The 19055-nt window shown below is 33.0% G+C and overlaps 1 protein-coding gene across 2 annotated transcripts; it reads left to right on the top strand.

Annotated features, from left to right (window-relative positions):
* The first annotated feature begins 6306 nt into the window (after window positions 1-6306).
* LOC117933770 (lipid droplet phospholipase 1) lies at window positions 6307-18266 on the top strand. Of its 2 annotated transcripts, XM_034855293.1 has the most exons (10): window positions 6307-6661; window positions 7333-7400; window positions 9003-9073; window positions 9201-9443; window positions 12590-12753; window positions 12874-12929; window positions 13053-13105; window positions 13184-13304; window positions 15646-15743; window positions 17923-18266. In XM_034855293.1, exons 1-10 carry the CDS (start codon window positions 6519-6521, stop codon window positions 17992-17994), a joined length of 1089 nt encoding a protein of 362 aa, XP_034711184.1. In that variant the 5' UTR covers window positions 6307-6518; the 3' UTR covers window positions 17995-18266. The 2 variants fall into 2 exon arrangements, with proteins under 2 accessions (XP_034711184.1, XP_034711185.1); XM_034855294.1 differs by lacking the exon at window positions 7333-7400.
* Window positions 18267-19055: the final 789 nt, after the last annotated feature.

The following is a 19055-nucleotide window of genomic DNA, read 5'->3' as shown; positions in this document are numbered from 1 at the left end:
CAAAGAAAACAGAAGAAAAGGTGCCCCAAGTCCAAGACTCCACTCTGCATGGTGCATGGCCACTGTCAAGCCACATGTCCTTCTGTCTTTGTTTCACCTTTGATTTTAAAATAATCCCTCAAATCCCAATTTTCAAACAGTTTTCAAAATTTTAAATTCTTTCAAATGATTTTAATTCTTTAATTTTTCTTTCTTGATTTTAAATAAATCCAATCTTAAATAAATCAATTCCTACCATTTTCCACTAAGTACGCATTATTCTTATCTTATTTTTTTTTATTCTATTCTTTTTATTTATTTATTTATTTATTTTCATTTTTATTTTTATTTTATTATTATTATTATCTCCCCTTGCTTTTAAGCACTTTCCATCTTTTTAATAAAAAATTCGCTACAATTTTCTTTCCAAAAAGACATTTTCAAATTTTCTTCCTTTTTTTTAAATGTTTTAAAATAAGTGTGAATTTATTTTTGTAATTCTTAATTATAGAATTTACGAAATTAATTCACTCGAAAATAAACGGGCTTTGGTGGGGGCCCCACATATATGATTTCATGACTGATTGACTGGTTAGTTGACTTGTCTGCCATGTGTGATTAATTTATTCTGTTCCTTGATATACATATAGTCATTCTGTGTTTATTCACTAGCCCCATTCCATGATAGTGCGTTGCTGTTCGCCACCCAGGTACACATCTATTCATATTTTGCTCATTCTTTATACCTGCTTTGCTTCTCATATTGTGCATGATCGATTTGAGTATTCATTGATTTTCTTGTTGACTGCCACATCAGCTTCACTTTATTAGTAGAGACCCGACTTTAGGGACTTAGAGGGGTGCTACGGTCTTTACCGTACCTTCCCGATAAGTAACCTGACCCCCGAACCCGATCCGGTTTTTCGCAGACCGCCTTTTCCAAAATAAGGAGTCACACTTAGGGTTTTTCTTTCTTATTTTGTTTACCCTTTAAAAATAAAACAAAAATAAGTGGCGACTCCAAGTCATTTTTCAAACAATCAATAAAAATCAATTTTTCGAATAAAACAAAAATCGAACTCGCCATCGAGTGGAAAACGCATGAGCAAGAAATGCGGGGTCCACAAGAATACATGAAATAAAACCTTTAACGTTAAGAGTTAAAAAAAAAAAAAAAAAATGAAAAGATGGCTACTACATGCGCCTTGAAGGTTGGCCGGCATGGACTGGCACAAGTCCCTTGACCGGGACTCGACGTCGTAGATCTCAACAGCGAGAGAATCATCCTCAAAGTCGCAGTCACCGCCAACGATGACAATGAGAGAGCTAACCACGGAGACGATGGAGTCGGTGCGCCTCACAAGCGGAGATTAGGCGTGGTGCCGGATAGGTCACAACGCCAGCAGTCATCACTGGGATTTCCAGTTCCACATGAGAAATAACCCAAGACAAGCTTGATGAAGGCCTTCACTCTCAACTTTCTTCGACATCTTCTTCACAGAGTCCTTCTGGATCACCTTCTTCGGGTACTTGGCGATTTCGGTGACAAGGTAGCGCCCATAAGGCCAATCGCGGGTTCCGTTGTTGAAAGAGCAAGCAATCATCGCCTTCCGACCGACGAAACAACCCTGGAGGATGACGACGACGTTGTTTTGCTTGAGAAACTTCATCATTACCTACTCGATTTCTCTCCTTACCTCCACCTGTTGAAAACCTCTCTTCCTTCAAAACTCACCCCCCTCATACTCCCCTTGGTTCAGGTTGAGATTGGCTGTCATGGGTTTGGGATTACACGGACACTTTTTCGAGCCTTCTCAAGATTTAACTTGAGAGCGAACAATGATAAATTAGGTCTCTACAGGTACCGACATTAGAAGCTACAACTGGGTGTCCTGACATCATATAAGCATAGATCATGACCTTCACTTGGCACTTTAGCAATTTTGCATGTCGGGCTCATTCTCTACAAAAATGAATGTTCTTCACACATGCCCCAATGTTTTTTTTTTTTTAATTCCAAAATGTAGAGTAGGTTTTGAAAACCGAGAATGGAGCTGATTGGGATGAGAACCAGAAATGGTGGAAAAAAAAAATAGAGCACCAAAGGTGGAAACAAAATGAACCCAACAAGAGCCACATTTCAAGTTTCAATCCATGGGCTTGAATGTGTAAGGAGGTCTTAAGATGGAATAAAAGAAATCGATGCTACATATGCCACATATTGAAAATGAAACAAAGATCAATCGAATCCTAACCACGCCAAACAAAATAAAGGATGTATCCACAACAAAGTACATGTGATCAAGTTAGAATCAACAAAGCTCATAATGACCAAGCATAGCAAAATCAACAAAGGTAGCTCAAGTTGCAGGAATAAAAGATAAAAGACAATGATAATGGCAAAAACTTAAGAAAAACCAAGTAACCTTACCTGAATATCTCATTTCTCTATCTACTTTGTTTTCGGACGTCCCCCTCCTTTCAAACAACTCACCCCTTCTCTTCCTCAATCTGTCTCCAATTTTTTTTCCGACACTAGTCTACAACTCCTTCCAAAATCTCTTATATCTTAGTTTTCTTTTTGGTAATCCTTCAAACCTCCTATATTTTTCTCTCAAACTCTCAAAAATCTCCCCACTATTTCATTTTTTCCCACTCCCTCTATATTTTCTTCTTAGTAAAACCTCACCTACCCCCTCCCTCATGTCTTAATCCCCCTAAATTAGCCGACCCACCCAACTTTCTTTTCATGCAAGCCTCTACCGCCTCCCTGCTCAGATCAGATCATCATTTGAAGCTTCAACCACCACCATGGCGAGGTGGTCACGTCCAAGGCCACACGTCTCATGCAGTTGAGCATGGAAGCCGTCCCCCACTTCTAAAAAAAAAAAAAAAAATGTTTGGCTCCTCCTTAGTTGTTCCTCAAAGGTGGCAGGAAAAGCTAAAATAAAAAGGGGGTCTAAAATTATTTATTATGGACAATGTGTTAAGTTAACAACTCTTTGATAATTTGGTTTTTATAGGATAGCAATGGTTTGATTATTTGATAAATATTGGGTTTATTGACATTATGAATGTATAACATCTTATATTGTGTTATAGATATCATATATGATGATTGATGACTTCTATAGATAAAAAAAATATTATGAAAAACTCAATAAAAAAGTAGATGTTGTCAAAATTTAGATAGAATTTATTTTATTTTTTAATTTTTAATAATATATAAAATAATAAAATATATTTATGACATCACCGATTCGATCGCAGTTCGACCAATGAACCGTAAACTGGTAACTTTTTCCGGTTCAATGACCGATCTGGTTCTAAAAACATTGAAAAAATACATATTAAAAGTAGGACAATATAGACAAATGAATAACTTTTAGAATATTGTAAATAAGAAATTGATTCACTATTAAAAAAAAAAATTAATTCGATCTTCAAAATCTCCTTGGAGTTGTATCACTTCTTTTTTTTTGTTCAAAATATTGCTAAAGAGAGGTTATATTCAAAATGTTGTTAGACTAGGGAGAGATGCACCTCAATTAATCAGTAATTACAAACCTTTAAAACAAAGTATTATAATAGATTAGATATCCAATACCCATAATCAAGATTTAATAAAAACGTATCTACTCAAAAGATTTGATAATGTATTAATCTATTAAAAAATTTTCCTAAATAAAAACATTATCTTATTCTGTGTCATTTTCTTTTCTTTTTTTTTGTTTTAAATCTATTTATCAATTTGTTTGTTAATCCTGTACATATTTTAAATCATTTTGATAGAATAAATAAAAATGATAATAAAAAAAGGTTATTTGATTAAAAGAGTTTTTGAAAACCCAAAATTTGAAATTTGACCTCCTACCATTTTTTGATCTTATTTGGTCAAAAATACCATTATTATTTTCTTATAAAAATAACCTTTTTATTTAAAATCTTTATATAAATACTTAAAATGATGAATGATATTTATATAAAAAATAAATTACTTTTAAAAAAAAAACACATGAAAATGGTTAGATTAATGAAATTTTGGCATCATAGATTTTAGAAAGGAATACTTCCATCACATCATATGCCCTATTTGTGTGAGTAAACTATATATGAATTATTCAATGGCCAAAATTTTTTTTCTTAACTATTTAATTTAATTATAATTTTTCACATTATGAATCGCCAACTAACTCAACGTTTTGACGCAGCCCACTACGTGGCAGCGACTTACTGTGATGGTTAGTTGAAAAAAATAAAATAAAATAGACAACTCGGAAATTGCGCTGACCCTGATCTATTATAAAAATAATAAGTTGGAGTACAGGTGTAAGTCACTCAGAGCGAGTATAATTATTTTTATGCAGCACTTTCAGGCTTACGGTGTCCTTTTCATAGACTTTGGGGCGACGCGCTCAATTATTTTTATTATTTTTATTTGGCTTGGTTCCTCTGCTCTCGATCCCTTACTCCTTATGCTGCTAGCCAATCAGCATCGCCTTTAAAACATTATTTGGGCAATTTCCTTTTGGAAGATTCTAGAAGGCGAAGGAAAGAATGTCATAAAATATTTTATTTTTCTTGATTATTAACGTATTTATTTATTTATTTATTATTATTATTGGGTAAAAATTAATTTAAATAATAAAAGACATTTAGAGGAGAAAAAAAGAAATTATATATTTAAAAAACAAAAAATTAGATCAAAGGGTTTTCCCCCTTGAAGTTAGTTTAATCACTTCTATTGAAGAAATAATTTCATTCATCATTATTTAACAAGTTTCCGTTTTTACATATTTAAATTAAATATAAAATTTTAAAATAACATTGATTTTTTTTTTTTTGTTATAGTATGTCATTAGTGACGAAATCTTTTGAATGTAAAAAATTTTAAAGTCTATTTGATTGTGTGATTTAACAATAATTTTTTATTTTCAAAAATATAAAATTATTTTTTTAAAATTTCTAATATTGTTTAACTGTTGTTCTTTAAAAATAATTCTTAAAATAAAGTGAAATAAATAACAATTTTTAGAAAATAAATAGAAATTATTTTTTATCAATTTTTTTTTTAAAAAAATATAAGTCTGTTTGACTATGTTTATTGAAACTTATTTTTAAAAATTTTAAAGTTAAAGATAAAAAACAATTTTAAAAAAAACAAATTTCTAAAAACATAGTCAAATCGGCTCTTATTCTCTTCATATTATTGGATTTTTCTTTTATAACATAATTTATTTTTAATAGGTACAAAGCGGTCATTAATCTTACTTTTATATACAAGTGACAAAAGTGTTTTCATCTAAAATGTTTTTAAATAATCACTTAATTCAATTTCTTAAAAGTACATTTTAAATTTTGTCAAAAAAGAAGAAGTTGTTTTTTGTCTTAAAAGCTTTTATGATAAAAACAATACTTAACTCTTAATTTAATTTATAGAAATAAAAAGGATAATTGAATGGGAACGAAAATAGAAATTATATATTTATAATGCTATTGTGGTAAATATTAAATTAGACTTAATTTCACTTATTATCCTTTCTTGAGGTTTGACGTAAATATTGTCGGTCCCTATTAGTTCAAAATTTCGTCCAATACCTTATTTACCCTTTTTATTCCTTGTTTTCATGCATTTTTTTATTTCAAAATAAGTAAGCTATTCAATGAAATTTTAAACTCATAAATATATTTATATTAAATCTCAAAAGAGAAGAGTGAATTATTTTATTATTAAAATAAGATAATTTGTCAATTAAAAGTAAAAAAAGAATAATTATTTCTATATAAAGAGATAGTTACTCTTGTATAAAAATTACCAACCTAACTTATCTTCTTGAAATTGTTATCTTTTTAAGGTAATTCTAAAGAATTCTTCTATTTTCTATGCAAGTTCCAATAATTTTTTATTTTTTAAAAATAAAAATTAATTTTTATATAAAATGAAAACAATTCTAGAGAAAAAGATAATATATATTTTTTAAATATTTAAAAATTGAGATATTAATTAAAAATTATTTTAAAATTTTAAAATAAATTTTGAGTATGTAAGATAATTTATTTATTTTTATAGGGGTTTCTAATTTTTTATATCAAAATTATTAATATTTTTAAAAATATAAAAAGAAAATGTAGAAAGATTGATATGATGGGTATAACGGTAAGTGAATTTTATTATTTATCCATTTTATTTTGTTTTTGAGGTTTTTTTAATTAACACAGACGTGTCAGCATCTTATTGGTAACTGAGCAAACCGGACCAGACCGGACACAACCCGAATTCTTATTTATTGCATAAACGCCCTTTCCTACCTCCAAAGGTTTCTTCTTCACATTCACTACACCCAAAACTTTCTCACGAACCTTCAATTTTCTCGCTCTTTCTCGCCTTTTCTAGTCGGTTTCTATACAGAATCTTACATAAACAAAACAACGATCTTACTTTGATCGATCCATTCGCTCTGCGCGCGGCAATTATACCGCAATTGGCCTTCAGTTCTTTACATGAATATGAAGAGAAAGTGAGCTGAATCTCGAGCGATATGGAGATGAAAGACGGTCCAGTGGAGAACGGCATATGCTCGTCGGAGTCTATTCATGGAGGCACCGATGTTTGGAGCAGTAAAGAATCTGCTACTGCTTCAGCGGATCATCTTGTTGTCATGGTTCATGGAATCCTCGGAAGGTAAGATGATTCTGTCAATTTCAATATTTTTCGAAGAAATTCGATTTCGATCTGGGATTTTTAAGAAGTTTGATTTTGAAGTTTTTTAAGCACTGCTGCTTTTTATTTTTTGCGTTTTTATTTTGATTTTATTCAGTGTGTGATTATCATATTTGACGAGATTTGATATAATTTTGTTTATCCTTGAGCCAAATTATAATTATTATTATTATTATTATTATTATTATTAGTATTCCTTTATTTTGAATTTCTTGTGCTGTGTTTGATTTAGTTGTTATCTGTCAAGGTATTTAATTCCTGAATTTTGGAGTATTTAGTAGAATTTTTCTATGATTTTCGTTAGGTTTTGTATGGGGATTTGAAAATTTTCAATTTTCATTGTTTATTTGACATTTGATGCGAGGCTTAATCGTTTTTCCCCCTTTTACAAATTTTTGGTTGCCGAGAAAACTGAGTAAAAGAAAAGAAAATCACATAAATGTTATGTTAGGTTGTTTTCCTTTGCAGAGGGTTAAAAGCTTTTCTTCAGTTGAGTGGATGGTTTTTGCTTTCCAGCTCTGAAAAAAAGAAAAATCTAAAGTTTGGAAATTTTAGTATCTTATCTTTTCTTACATTTTCAAAGGAAACCCACAGAGCATTACACTAATTCATGGCACTTTTTATCCTTGCAGTGTCACGGATTGGAGGTTTGCTGCTGAGCAGTTTGTTAGAATACTTCCTGATAAAGTAATTGTTCATCGTAAGGAGATTCCTTTTTCATTTTTATTTTTATACGCTCAGTTTTTACAATCTATGCTGTGCTTTCATTCATTTCGAAACAGCAACTGCTGTTCGTTATCCACACTGTTTTTTCTTAGTTGTATTACTTTTTAATTTTGTTTGAAGTTGTTCTTACTTTTAAAGTTACCTCAAGTTTAATAAGATTAGCCAATAATTGGCTTGCAGTAACATGATTTGTAGTGACATCTCATGAAGAACTAGCATGCGGGTTTTGGGGTTAATGGAGGAATTGTCACTTGTGCTAGCTGGGAGATCACGCAGGGCAGTAAAATTGCAAATATGCATCATTTCCTCTTGGTGGGTTAGGTTTTTCTGGTGGGCTGGTGGGTTGGGAATGTGCTAGATTCATTTTTTTTTTGATAGGTAAATAAGAGATTGTATTAGTAAAGCCTAGAAGCGGCGAAAAGAGTACACATGAAGCATACAAGCAATGCCCAAGAAGCTAGGCAAAAAGAAAGAAGAAAACCTTTCTCCTATCTAGACAAAAGCCACTCTATAAAATCAATCATGGACAAAGAATGATCCTCTAAATACACCCTACCCCAATTCACAAAAGTGTACAAAAAAAAAAGTTTTAAAGCTTGGTCGAATCGTTCAGTGTCATTGGGAATGTGCTAGACTCATTGATAGCTTCTCATACCATGCAACCATAATCCATGCCTTTTTTTCCCTATCACGGAGCCATAGTTATATGAAGTGAAGTCTGCCTGGGATTGCTTCACTGAATTAGAGTTGACCATTTTCAAATTTGGAACAAATGGTAACAAATGATAGTATTTCTGATGGTGCGTGCTTGAATTATGCCTTCTTTGGGCTCATGATCTGATACAATTTTAGATAGCTGTTTTATTTGGGTATCTTACCAAAACAAAATAGATTTCTTTTGATGTGTGTTTATGTGCTTTCTCTTCTTTTAAATATTTTAATATTATTTTTTGTTTCTCCACAATCATGCACAGAAACTTGTGTGGATTTTTTTTTTTTTTTGGGTCTTTTATCAAAAATTACAATTATTTTATTTGTACTCCTTTCTTACCAATATGATTAGTTCTGGTGAGAATGTGTACTAGGATCTTGGTCAGTAGGAAAGAGCAATAAAAAGAGCTGCTTCATATGATATCATCACTTATTTCAATATAATGCATTGTTGTTTCTTATCAAAAAAATATGATATCATCACTTGCCATTGGATATACTGTACTGGCTATGTGTCAGACAGGTTGATTTTATTATGATCTAATTATTGTTTCAGATTATTCATTTCAAAGTCCTGGATTTTCCATTTTCAAGCTTATGGATGTGAAATTTCCTTCCAATTTTTATTTAATTCCTCATGCATGTCTCTGTGGAGTGGGGGTGATCTATTTCTTAAAACCTGTCAAAATTTGGAGCTTTTAGTTTTCTCATGTCCCTTGTGGAACCCTCATTGTGGAAAATGGTTTTGGTACAAGTGGGCAAATGTGAAGTTTGTGAAATTTGATGACTAATTAATTTAATCTAATATGTGATTTTGGCCTAAAAAGTATCTTGTTCTCATTCTCGTAAATAACATGCTTTTCAGGTAGTGAGCGAAATGCTTCTATGCTGACTCTAGATGGGGTGGATGTTATGGGTGAGCGGTTGGCAGAGGAGGTTAGTTTGTTGTTACTGTTAAAAGATTTGCTTTATGTTTATTGCCTTATCTTTCACGATAACTTCTAAAATAAGATGGATGTACTGCACATTTTAGTTTGATATTGATGGAAGATATGAATTCCAGGTCATTGAAGTGATTAAGCAGAAGCCAGAAGTACGTAAGATATCTTTTGTTTCACATTCTGTGGGAGGACTAGTAGCAAGGTATGCTATTGGAAGACTTTATAGACCTCCTAGAAGAGAAAATGAAGATGATCCATCAGCTAATACCTGTGAGGAGAATTCAAGGGGTACAATATATGGATTGGAGGCTATGAACTTTATTACTGTTGCTACACCTCATCTTGGCTCAAGGGGTAATAAGCAGGTGCAGTTTATTTCTTTCTCCATCCTTCAGAAGGAGTTTTAAATTTAATAAGACATCTAGTGTTCTACTATACTGTTAAGATTCCTAAAACTGATCACATGAAATGATGAAAATTTTGATTACTAATACTATTTATGATTCAAGATCTGGAAAAGTAGTCTTATAGAAAAAATGATGAAAATTTTATTAGTAATACTATGTATGATTGAAGAATTGGAGAAGTAGTCTTATCATTGCAAGATGGTGTCATGTCTCAAAGTCGGGGGGAGGAAATAACGGTTGCATAAAATGAGATGGGGAATGCATGTCTTGAAGTTGAGGGGGAACTTTATATCTTTTTTTTCACGAAGCCTGAATAAGTCTGAATTTTTCGGATATCTGAATATATTAATGCTAAAGTGTCATTCATAATTCAGTTTTAGATTTTTTTTTTACAAGCATTTCTATTAAGAAAAAATAATCTGAAAATAAAATTTAACTTAAAAAATAAACAATATTAGATTATCTGAAATCTTAATAGACTTTAGACAGAAAAACAAGCAGGGCCTTGGTTTGAGTTGGGTGAGATAGGTTCTATCTGGGGAAGTTGGGTAATGGTTGCATGTGGTAGGTCTTTTTTATTTTTTATTTAGTTTGATTCTGGTGAAAAACTTACCAACTGCAAGGCAGGGGTTTTTGAACTTATCTCTAAAAGAAGGTTATTAAGTCTTTAACTGGCCTAAGATGTTGTTCCTCATGAGGATAACATCCGGTGTAGATTGGGGTGTAACTTTAATGTATCTGAGGAAAAGAAAGATGGTGTTCTCTTTAGATGGATGGCAAAAGGCATACCTATCCTTCGGAGGGAGGATAACTCTCATCCAATCTTGCCTTACCCATATGCCCTGTTACTTTATTTCATTATTTAAGTTACCCGCTTCAATCGCTACAAAAATCGAGAGGTTGCAAAGGAATTTTTATGGTCAGGGATTGGGGAAGGCAAAAGAGATCATTTAGTCAGGTGGAATGTTGTGTGTAAACCGAAGGAAATAGGGGGTTTGGGTTTTGGGAATATTTCTTTGAGGAATCTCGCCCTTTTAGGGAAATGGCTGTGGAGGTACCCTAGAGAGGGTTCAGCTCTATGGCATCAGGTCATACTAAGCATTTATGGTTCACACTCCAATGGTTGGGATGCTAACACTTTAGTCAAATGGTCACATCGTTGTCCTTGGAAGGCTATTACTCAAGTCTTTTAGGAGTTTTCCTCGTTTACTTGGTTTGTGGTAGGAAATATGGAAAGAATTCGGTTCTGGGAAGATTTGTGGTGGGGGGACCAACCTTTAGGAACCCAATATCCAAGACTATTTAGAGTAGTCTTGGATAAAAGCATACCTATTTCTTCAGTTCTAGGTCCTACTCGTCCTTTCTCTTGAAATTTAAATTTCCGTCGTAACCTGTCAGATTCTGAGATAGAGGACTTAGAAGGCCTCATGCGGTCTTTCGATGGATTGCATTTATCTCCTTTGGTTCCAGATGCCAGATTTTGACCCTTATCTTCTTCAGGGCTTTTTTCAGTTAAATCCTTATTTCTAGCTTTATCCCAATTTTCTGGATCTCCTCAGGTTTTTCCTGCTAAGTTCGTTTGGAATTCTCAAGTTCCTTTCAAAGTGAAGTCCTTCGTCTGGTTAGTGGCACACAAGAAGGTGAATACTAATGACATGCTACAAGTGAGAAGACCCTACAAAGCCCTTAGTCCTGATATTTGTATTCTGTGCATGAAGCATGGGGAATCAGCTGATCATATTTTTCTTCATTGCTCCTTGACGATTGGGTTGTGGCATAGGTTATTTCAATTAGCTATGATGGATTGGGTCCCCCAGAGGAGCATCCTTGACATGATGTCCATCAAATTTAATGGATTTGGTTCTTCTAAGAGGGGGATAGCCTTGTGGCAAGCTGCAAGCATCGCTCTTATTCGGATTGTGTGGTGGGAAAGAAATGCGAGGATTTTTGAGGATAAAGCAAGGAATTCAGAGTATCTTTGGGACTCTATTGTTTTCCTTACTTCTCTTTGGGCTTATTGTTCCAAGGTTTTTAAGGGGACTCCCCTTAATGTGATACAACTTGATTGGATAGCAGTGTTTACTCCATAAGGAGTGGTCTTTTTAGAGTGTTCGCTTGTTTTTCAGTGTATTTTTCTATAGTTTAGCTTTCTTTGGCGGGAAAATTCCTCATCCTTCTTTTGTACTTTTTTATCTATCAATAAATCTATGTGTCGTTTCCAATCAAAAAAAAAAAAAAAAAGAGTGAGCTATTTCATATCTTCACCTTCTCCTTGGTGATTGCTCTCATTTCAAAAGAATCTGTTATCTGCTGATTGAAGGTTGACATTTGGAAAAAAGGCTGCCTTTTGCTAAGCAGTCTAATAATGTTTATTGGAAGCAATATATGTTGTTTACAATTTACCTTATAATCTCTCTTCATAACTCCTGCCTGGGTTCAAATATTCCAAGATATGAAAAGCATTTTACTGGGAAGTATTCCAAGTATAGATCTTATCTTTTTGGTTGGAAGCTATTTGATTAGAAGATGGTTGTTGGCCTAAGAAGCTTGATTGGTTGGATTTTAGCATTTCCTTAGGTGATTGATCAGACTAGGAGATGTGCATGGATTGCTATTATGAAAAAGAACGATGGTTATTGACTGACATAGGTTGCCTTCTGTTTGTGCTTAGAGAAATTCTCGAATGTGGGGAAGGGGAGATCACATCACTTGCTCCTTTTGGAAGGAATTTATTTCCTATATGTGGGGAAACATAATTGGGTAACCTGTTGACAACCAAAGCATTTTAACAACACACACACTTCTGACCATACAGATATGTTTCTGTATTATTTTTTAATATGATATTGTCCAAGGTAGAATCTATATGTTCATTTCATATTGAGCTAAAACTGAATTAGTTTCTACTTAAATATTTTTTATATGACCTAGTTTATATCACTTCTACAAGTGCTTCCTGTTAAAACTGCAAGCAGATAGAACTCTTGAATTTTGTTGTATGCATATTTTGCACACTTAATTTTAATGTGTCATAGTTAGTTGTAGTATTTGTTTGCATTATATGTGGTTTTTCAGAAACTTGATTTTCATTTACAATTTGACAGGTACCATTTCTTTTTGGTGTTCCTGTCTTTGAGAAAGCTGCAACTTCTGTTATTCATTTGATATTCAGAAGAACAGGCCGTCATCTTTTTCTTACTGATGACGATGAAGGCAATCCTCCATTGCTTAGACGTATGATAGAAGATTGTGGTGAACTTCATTTCATGTATGTTACCTCATCCCTTTTACTACACTAAGTGCTTTGTAGATTTTGAGTTTCTTGATGTATCTTCTTCTGTAACTGTGGGTATGTAATAATAAAATGAAATTCTACTCATTAATGCAGGTCTGCATTATGTACATTCACGCGACGTGTGATATATTCCAATGTTGGATATGATCGTATCCTCTTTACTGGCACAGGCCTTCTCTTTTTCTTTCTTTTTCTTCTTCCTCTTCTGTACACTTCTCAGGATTTGTGCTTAAAATTTAATTCCCTTGTTTTCCATCATTAGTACTACTAAGATATTGTGGGATGGAGAACATCATCTATTAGGCGTAATAGTGAACTGCCAAAGGTATATCTTCATCTTGTATATTTCATTGTATTTTAATTTCTGGTTGCAATTTGATGATGAGTATGTTCTTGCTTTTAGTGGGAGGATATGGTTAACGAGAAATATCCACATATTGTATTTGAAGAACACTGCAAGGCTTGTGATGCTGAACAGTGTGAGCCCAGTTCAATGGAAGATGATGGCCTTGACAAGCTAGAAGGTTAGTAAATTTGATTTATGATAAAAAGTATTGCAGAATCTGGTACATTTATTGATTTGTGGTAGTCTGTGTAGGTATTCCAAGTTCAAACATTTGCTTGATGAAAGTACTGTCTGACTCTTCAATTTTTTGTTGGTTTTAGGGATCACAGTGGATCATGATAGTATTGTTTCAACTAAGAGTACTCTAGAAAACCATTTAGCTGGACACATCATGTTTAATAATAAGGTTAGAACCTGCCTATCAAAATAATAATAATAATAATAACAATAATTCTAACCTTTCAACATGAACTTGACCTGTTTCTTAGATGGTTAACATGATCTGACCTATGTAATCCATTTACTGAATATGTTAGAGTTATGTTGGGTTGAGTTGTGCTTAAGTTGACATGCATAATAATACTAATAATAACAATAACAATAATAATAAAGGTTAGAACCCTTCTACAAGAACTTGACCTGTTTCTAGATGGTTAACATGATCTGACCTGTTTAATCCATTTACTGAATATGTTGAATTATGTTGGGTTGAGTTGTGCTCAAGTTGACGTGCATAACCTGCTAATTTATCAAATGATTCTAACCTATTGAATTCAATTAAGACTAATTTTACTCATTTTATACTTGGAAGCTGTATGGATTGTAATTTAACATTTGCTATAAATTAATTGGAAAATTATCATAAAGATGATATAAATTATCCATAAGAACTTTTATTTTTAAAAAAAATTAAAAATAAAAATTTAAAAAAATTTGGAGTCAAATGGAACATATACTTGTCTAATTATGATTCTGTCAATATGGTACCATTGTTAAACGGGTCAGTCAAGTTGTGATTGTGACAATATGAATCTATGATCAAATGGGTTAAAACAAGTTGAAACTCAACCCTAATGTACTCCATTTAATAAATGGGTTAGGAGGGTTGGTACTTTTATGACATACATCACATTTAGATTTGATTAAGACTGGCTAATGTATGTCATTTTGAAATGGTATTTTCTGATCATAGATGTATACATCTAAGCATATATCTATTTTTGTACTTATATGTGTATGCATGCATTTTTAGTGGTTCTCCTATCATTCAGGGAAAATGCCTTGTGTTAGTGTTGGAACAGCTGCTGCAATAATAGCCAAGGTGGTAATAATCAAGGCCATATCATGTCAAGTTATTCAATTTGCAGAATTTAACCAGACTAAAATCCCTTTCTTTCTAATGGAACAAAAGTAGAGGTTATATGATTCATTTGTCTCTTACTGTTGAATGCTGAGGAACATGTTTGTTGAGGCATTGCTGAGATAGGAATGGAAGATGGTTGTGGGGAATGGTTTAGATGTAGAAATTAGAAATGGTACACAAGAAACCATAAATATGGTCTGATACTTCAACGAAAACAATTAATGCATTATTGAAAAGGACTAAAAGAAGAGAGACCCAACATTGCTTGAATAGAATCATCAAAGAAGGGTTTAGTTTGTCAGCTTCACCTAAAAATGTGGTTTTGGAAGGATGAATGTTGCAATAGGCTCCAAAACAATTAAGGATAAGGCACTACAGGTCATTATTTACCCGATACCATATACTCTTTGCTAACTTCCCTATATTTACACTAAGATTTTTGTTACTTTGTCTATTTTGAAATTGACAAGCAACAGTAGGTTCACAACTTTAAAGGGATGCTGAAAGTCCTATCATAATGCTTGATTATTTTTTATGTTTCCTTGAGAAAATATCTCATGTATTCTATTCTATTAAATCTAACTCGCAGAAGGAATTACAGAAAGAATTGTGCTACTGAGGACTGAAATTTTTATGTTTTCATCATTTTTCCAACAATCCTAATTCGTATGGGTGAAACTGGTGCTTTGTTTCCGTATATAAGTATTTTCTGTTGTCGATTCTAGTAAACCAATTGATATAGAGTTGACACCAGTGGCCATTAATAATCTTAATCCCAGTTGATTATCCCTTTACCTGCAACACTGACCTCAAATAGTTGGGACATGGCTTGCTGGAGCCTTGTAATTGTATTCTCGTTGGCCTACATACTGACCAAATTTGGTGAAGATCATCTGTTAGCTAGAATAAGCCACTATAGGAGCAAATAAAGTTTGTTCTCAGGAATTCAAGGTTGGTTGAGTCAAATACCTCAATGTATGAGTTAATAAATTGAGTTTATGCTGAATGTTCTTTATGAGATCTACCCACATAATAGCAGAACAACCTTGTTCTTTGAAGTAATTGTCCTGCCTGCTATGTTCTCTTTATTTCTTTCTATTGTTTTCTCTTTGTAGTTTCTCAATGTCACAATTTTTCTTTGGAATGTGTCATGCAGAGGAATTGTTGATGGGCCTATCTCGTGTTTCATGGGAAAAAGTAGATGTTAGCTTCCATGCCTGCAGACAGAGGTTTGCAGCTCATAGTGTCATTCAGGTCTCTCTCTTTCTCTCTCTCTCTCTCTCTCTCACACACACACACATGCCTACACATATGCATGTGCATGCATCAATGTTTTTAAGGTTCAGATGCCACAAATGAAGGTTTTGAAACTGATAATAGTTTTCATATATCATTCTTGTCTACAAAGAAAAAAAAAAACATCTTCACCAATCTCCTGCACAAGGAGGTGAATTTGTCCAACATGAGTTGCAGAATGTGCATCATTCTTTTGTTTCTAGAATGTTCTTTCCCCGTACAATGTGAATAGTGATATTATGATTACTTGTCATGTCCTAGAGTGACCTGTTGGACCAACCTCTAAGGATATCATAAACTTGTTAAGAGAGGAAATTTTTTTAATAAATCCTTTTATTTGATTTCTTTTTCTCTGGAAGTTATTATCTTCTTAGATGCAGAAAGATCTTTCCAACCTTCTACTAATGAAGTAGCGGATTTTGTTGGAATCCTGGTATATCCATGAGTTTGTACACCGTAGACCAGACATAAATAGAAGTTTTATTTTTACCTGAGATTTTGGGAAAGGATAATTTTTTATTCCCAAAATTCATAAGGTAAGTTATTAAACAGAAGATAAAAGAGTGCAATTTGCCCATGAGCCAAAATGTGAATCAACAAGGTATGATGGTGCTTACTATGTCAAAAATCCTACAAATACTCTAGCGAATTTCTGAAATCAGACATGAAAAACCTTTTGAGATGTTACATAGCATAACAGAGATGACATGATGAAGATGAAGAGGGTGATTATAAATCAAAGAAGTATCTATATAAGAGCTTCCACATAAAAACATGCCTTATTTACATCAAACTAATAAGGTAGCAACTGATGAATTGATACCACATAACACACATGGGAAGCCTAATCCTGTATTTAGTGGTGGGATATGAGACACATCATTGGCTGTTGGGACTGTGGTAAGATCATCTCATAAATTCTCCAAACCATAATCTAGGATAACACCATTGGTAAAACGAGTAGAGAATTTAGTATACCTATTGGAAGGAAGAAATTAACATACTAACACCCAAAGGCACACAAAATTAGAATAAAAATAGGTGGTTCCCATGAGAAGTATTGAAAATAAGAAACTCTTGGTAGCATCAAGGAGAGAATCTGATTAACAGTATAGGTGGTGGTGAGGCTACTCTAACCACAGTAACAAAGTTGGAGTAAGGGTTGACAGAAGTAAATAAAACTCTAGTTAGATACACTCATTTTCAGTTGAGATGCACCCTAAAACTATAGAAATTTTAATGTGGATCATGGTGGAAACATCTATCTTATCAAAAATAAAATTTTAAAAATTAAAAGAGGCAGGGTGACATGATCAAGTACATTCTTGGAACAAATAAGAAAATCATTCTATTATGTATAATATGCATTTCATAATATTTTATGTAGTAGCTGAGTCCAACAACTTCTTCCTACAAAGTCCTGGGAACCTGGATGGCCGACAGTTTTGCTGATGTGATCTGCCAGGCCCAGTAGATGGGTTATTGGGCATTTTGGGAATTGTAATTCAGGTGTTTTTGTTGATGCTAACCTATCCAGTGTTCTGGTTGGATACTAGGAGAATCCTCAAGAATTTTTTACTTTGTTGTTATTTTTATTTTATTTTTTGATGTTTTCCCCTCTTTGTGAAGTTGTTGAGATATCAATGTCCTAATATATATATATGTAGAGACAATCAGTGTTGAAAATGCTGCAAATTGTTGGTCTTCTATTGGGTTATTGATCCTCCCATTGTCTGGATATGGGGAATATCTTTTTTGGAAAGCAGTACGAACTAAAAATGGAAGCTGTGCTTTCTTCATTAGTAGATTATCATAGTTGTTCAGTATCAATGAATTTTAAAGCTTGGCCTGGTAATGCAATAATAGTGGCAGTTCATCCAGATATTTTGTGTTTATATATTCATCTAATAAATATACCAAATTTTCATCTTTCATCACAATATTTACCTGAAAATGATTAATTTTGCAAACTGTCTTGTCTCCAGCACTTAGATTTGATGTTCCTTATCAGGCTAAAAAAACTAACGATTTATTCTTGCAACTCTGATGCTATAGTTATCATCAAAAGTAGGAGATTCATCTGATATTTTATTTCTTATGAACAATCAAATTCCCACTTTTTCTGAACATTTTACAGGTAAAAGATTATGTCGCTCATCGGGAAGGTGCAGATGTCATACAGCATATGATCGATCATTTTCTTACCTAGAAGGCTGCCAACTGCCTGAAATATCACACCAAAATGGAGACTCAGGTGCGTTACAGTGACTCTGGGATGAAAACCCATTTTCTGACCATAGAGTTGTATTAGCAGCTCCTTTTGTTGTACCTTGAAGGCAATCGACACTCTCACTGGTAACCAATTCTACAGAAGAATTGTGATTAACCAAGCAATTAAAAGAAAATTTTATTCGTTCATTATTGGTTCTAATGTATTTGAAGAACACTCCATTTATCAATAAATGCAAACAATTAATCTCATATCGCATTAATCCTTCTTTTCTATTCAATTGTACTACTCTTTGAAGCCGGTAGTCTCTCTTGGCTACTCTTCACTGAGGCTGTTGCTATGAACTTCCAGGTTGTTTCTTGGTCAATATTAATGCACTCTGGGTGAGTAAAAATATAGTAGTAAGAGGGGGGAGCCTCTCTACTTGTTTTAGAAATTAGTCCAGAATTGTGTTTTCTAATTAATTGAAGTTGTCTCTGGCATTTTCCTCCTAGGATCCTGGTGAAATCCAAGTTAAGATGCCTTAGTTTCATATATATTGTAGATGCAATGAAATGCAGTTGGAATTGTAGATGCCTTTAATCAACATTCTTCAAGTCAAAATCCAATTTGAGTACTTAAAATCTGTAGGAAGACTCAATTCGCACCAAGACACGAGCCATGCTAAACTCTAAGCATCATTAAAACTCACATCATAGATGGAAGAAAAGAAGCGGGGTTTCTATTTGATAGAAGTTGGAAGGTAGTGTGACAGTTCAGAATGTTAATTGGGGGAGAGATGTATGTGTCATAGGATGCCATGTCAAGACCCAAGTTGTGCTATAAACTCTATACATCAAATTAAGTGAAGACCCAAGTTAAGTTAAATTAAGGTGGTGTTTGTTTTTTTACTTAATTCTAAATAGAATCTTAATGCTTAATAATGTTAAATATTTGGTGTTTGTTTTTGTAATATTTTATTTCTATTAAGTATTAAAAAGTAAAGATAAACTAATATGTTATTTTTTCTATTTAGAAAAAATTACATATTTTGGTTTTTT

Source organism: Vitis riparia, chromosome 16, assembly GCF_004353265.1.
Source record: "Vitis riparia cultivar Riparia Gloire de Montpellier isolate 1030 chromosome 16, EGFV_Vit.rip_1.0, whole genome shotgun sequence".
NCBI lineage: Eukaryota > Viridiplantae > Streptophyta > Magnoliopsida > Vitales > Vitaceae > Vitis > Vitis riparia.
Note: the sequence above shows the minus strand (reverse complement) of the source record. Positions and strands in the feature narration are given on the sequence as shown.

Excerpts from the sequence above, each read along its gene's own strand:
- LOC117933770 (XM_034855293.1), top strand. The coding sequence starts at position 6,519 with ATGGAGATGAAAGACGGTCCAGTGGAGAACGGCATATGCTCGTCGGAG. Across the intron at positions 9,074-9,200 it reads GTGAGCGGTTGGCAGAGGAG|GTCATTGAAGTGATTAAGCA; the intron begins GTTAGTTTGTTG and ends TATGAATTCCAG. Across the intron at positions 13,305-15,645 it reads TGGCCTTGACAAGCTAGAAG|AGGAATTGTTGATGGGCCTA; the intron begins GTTAGTAAATTT and ends TGTGTCATGCAG.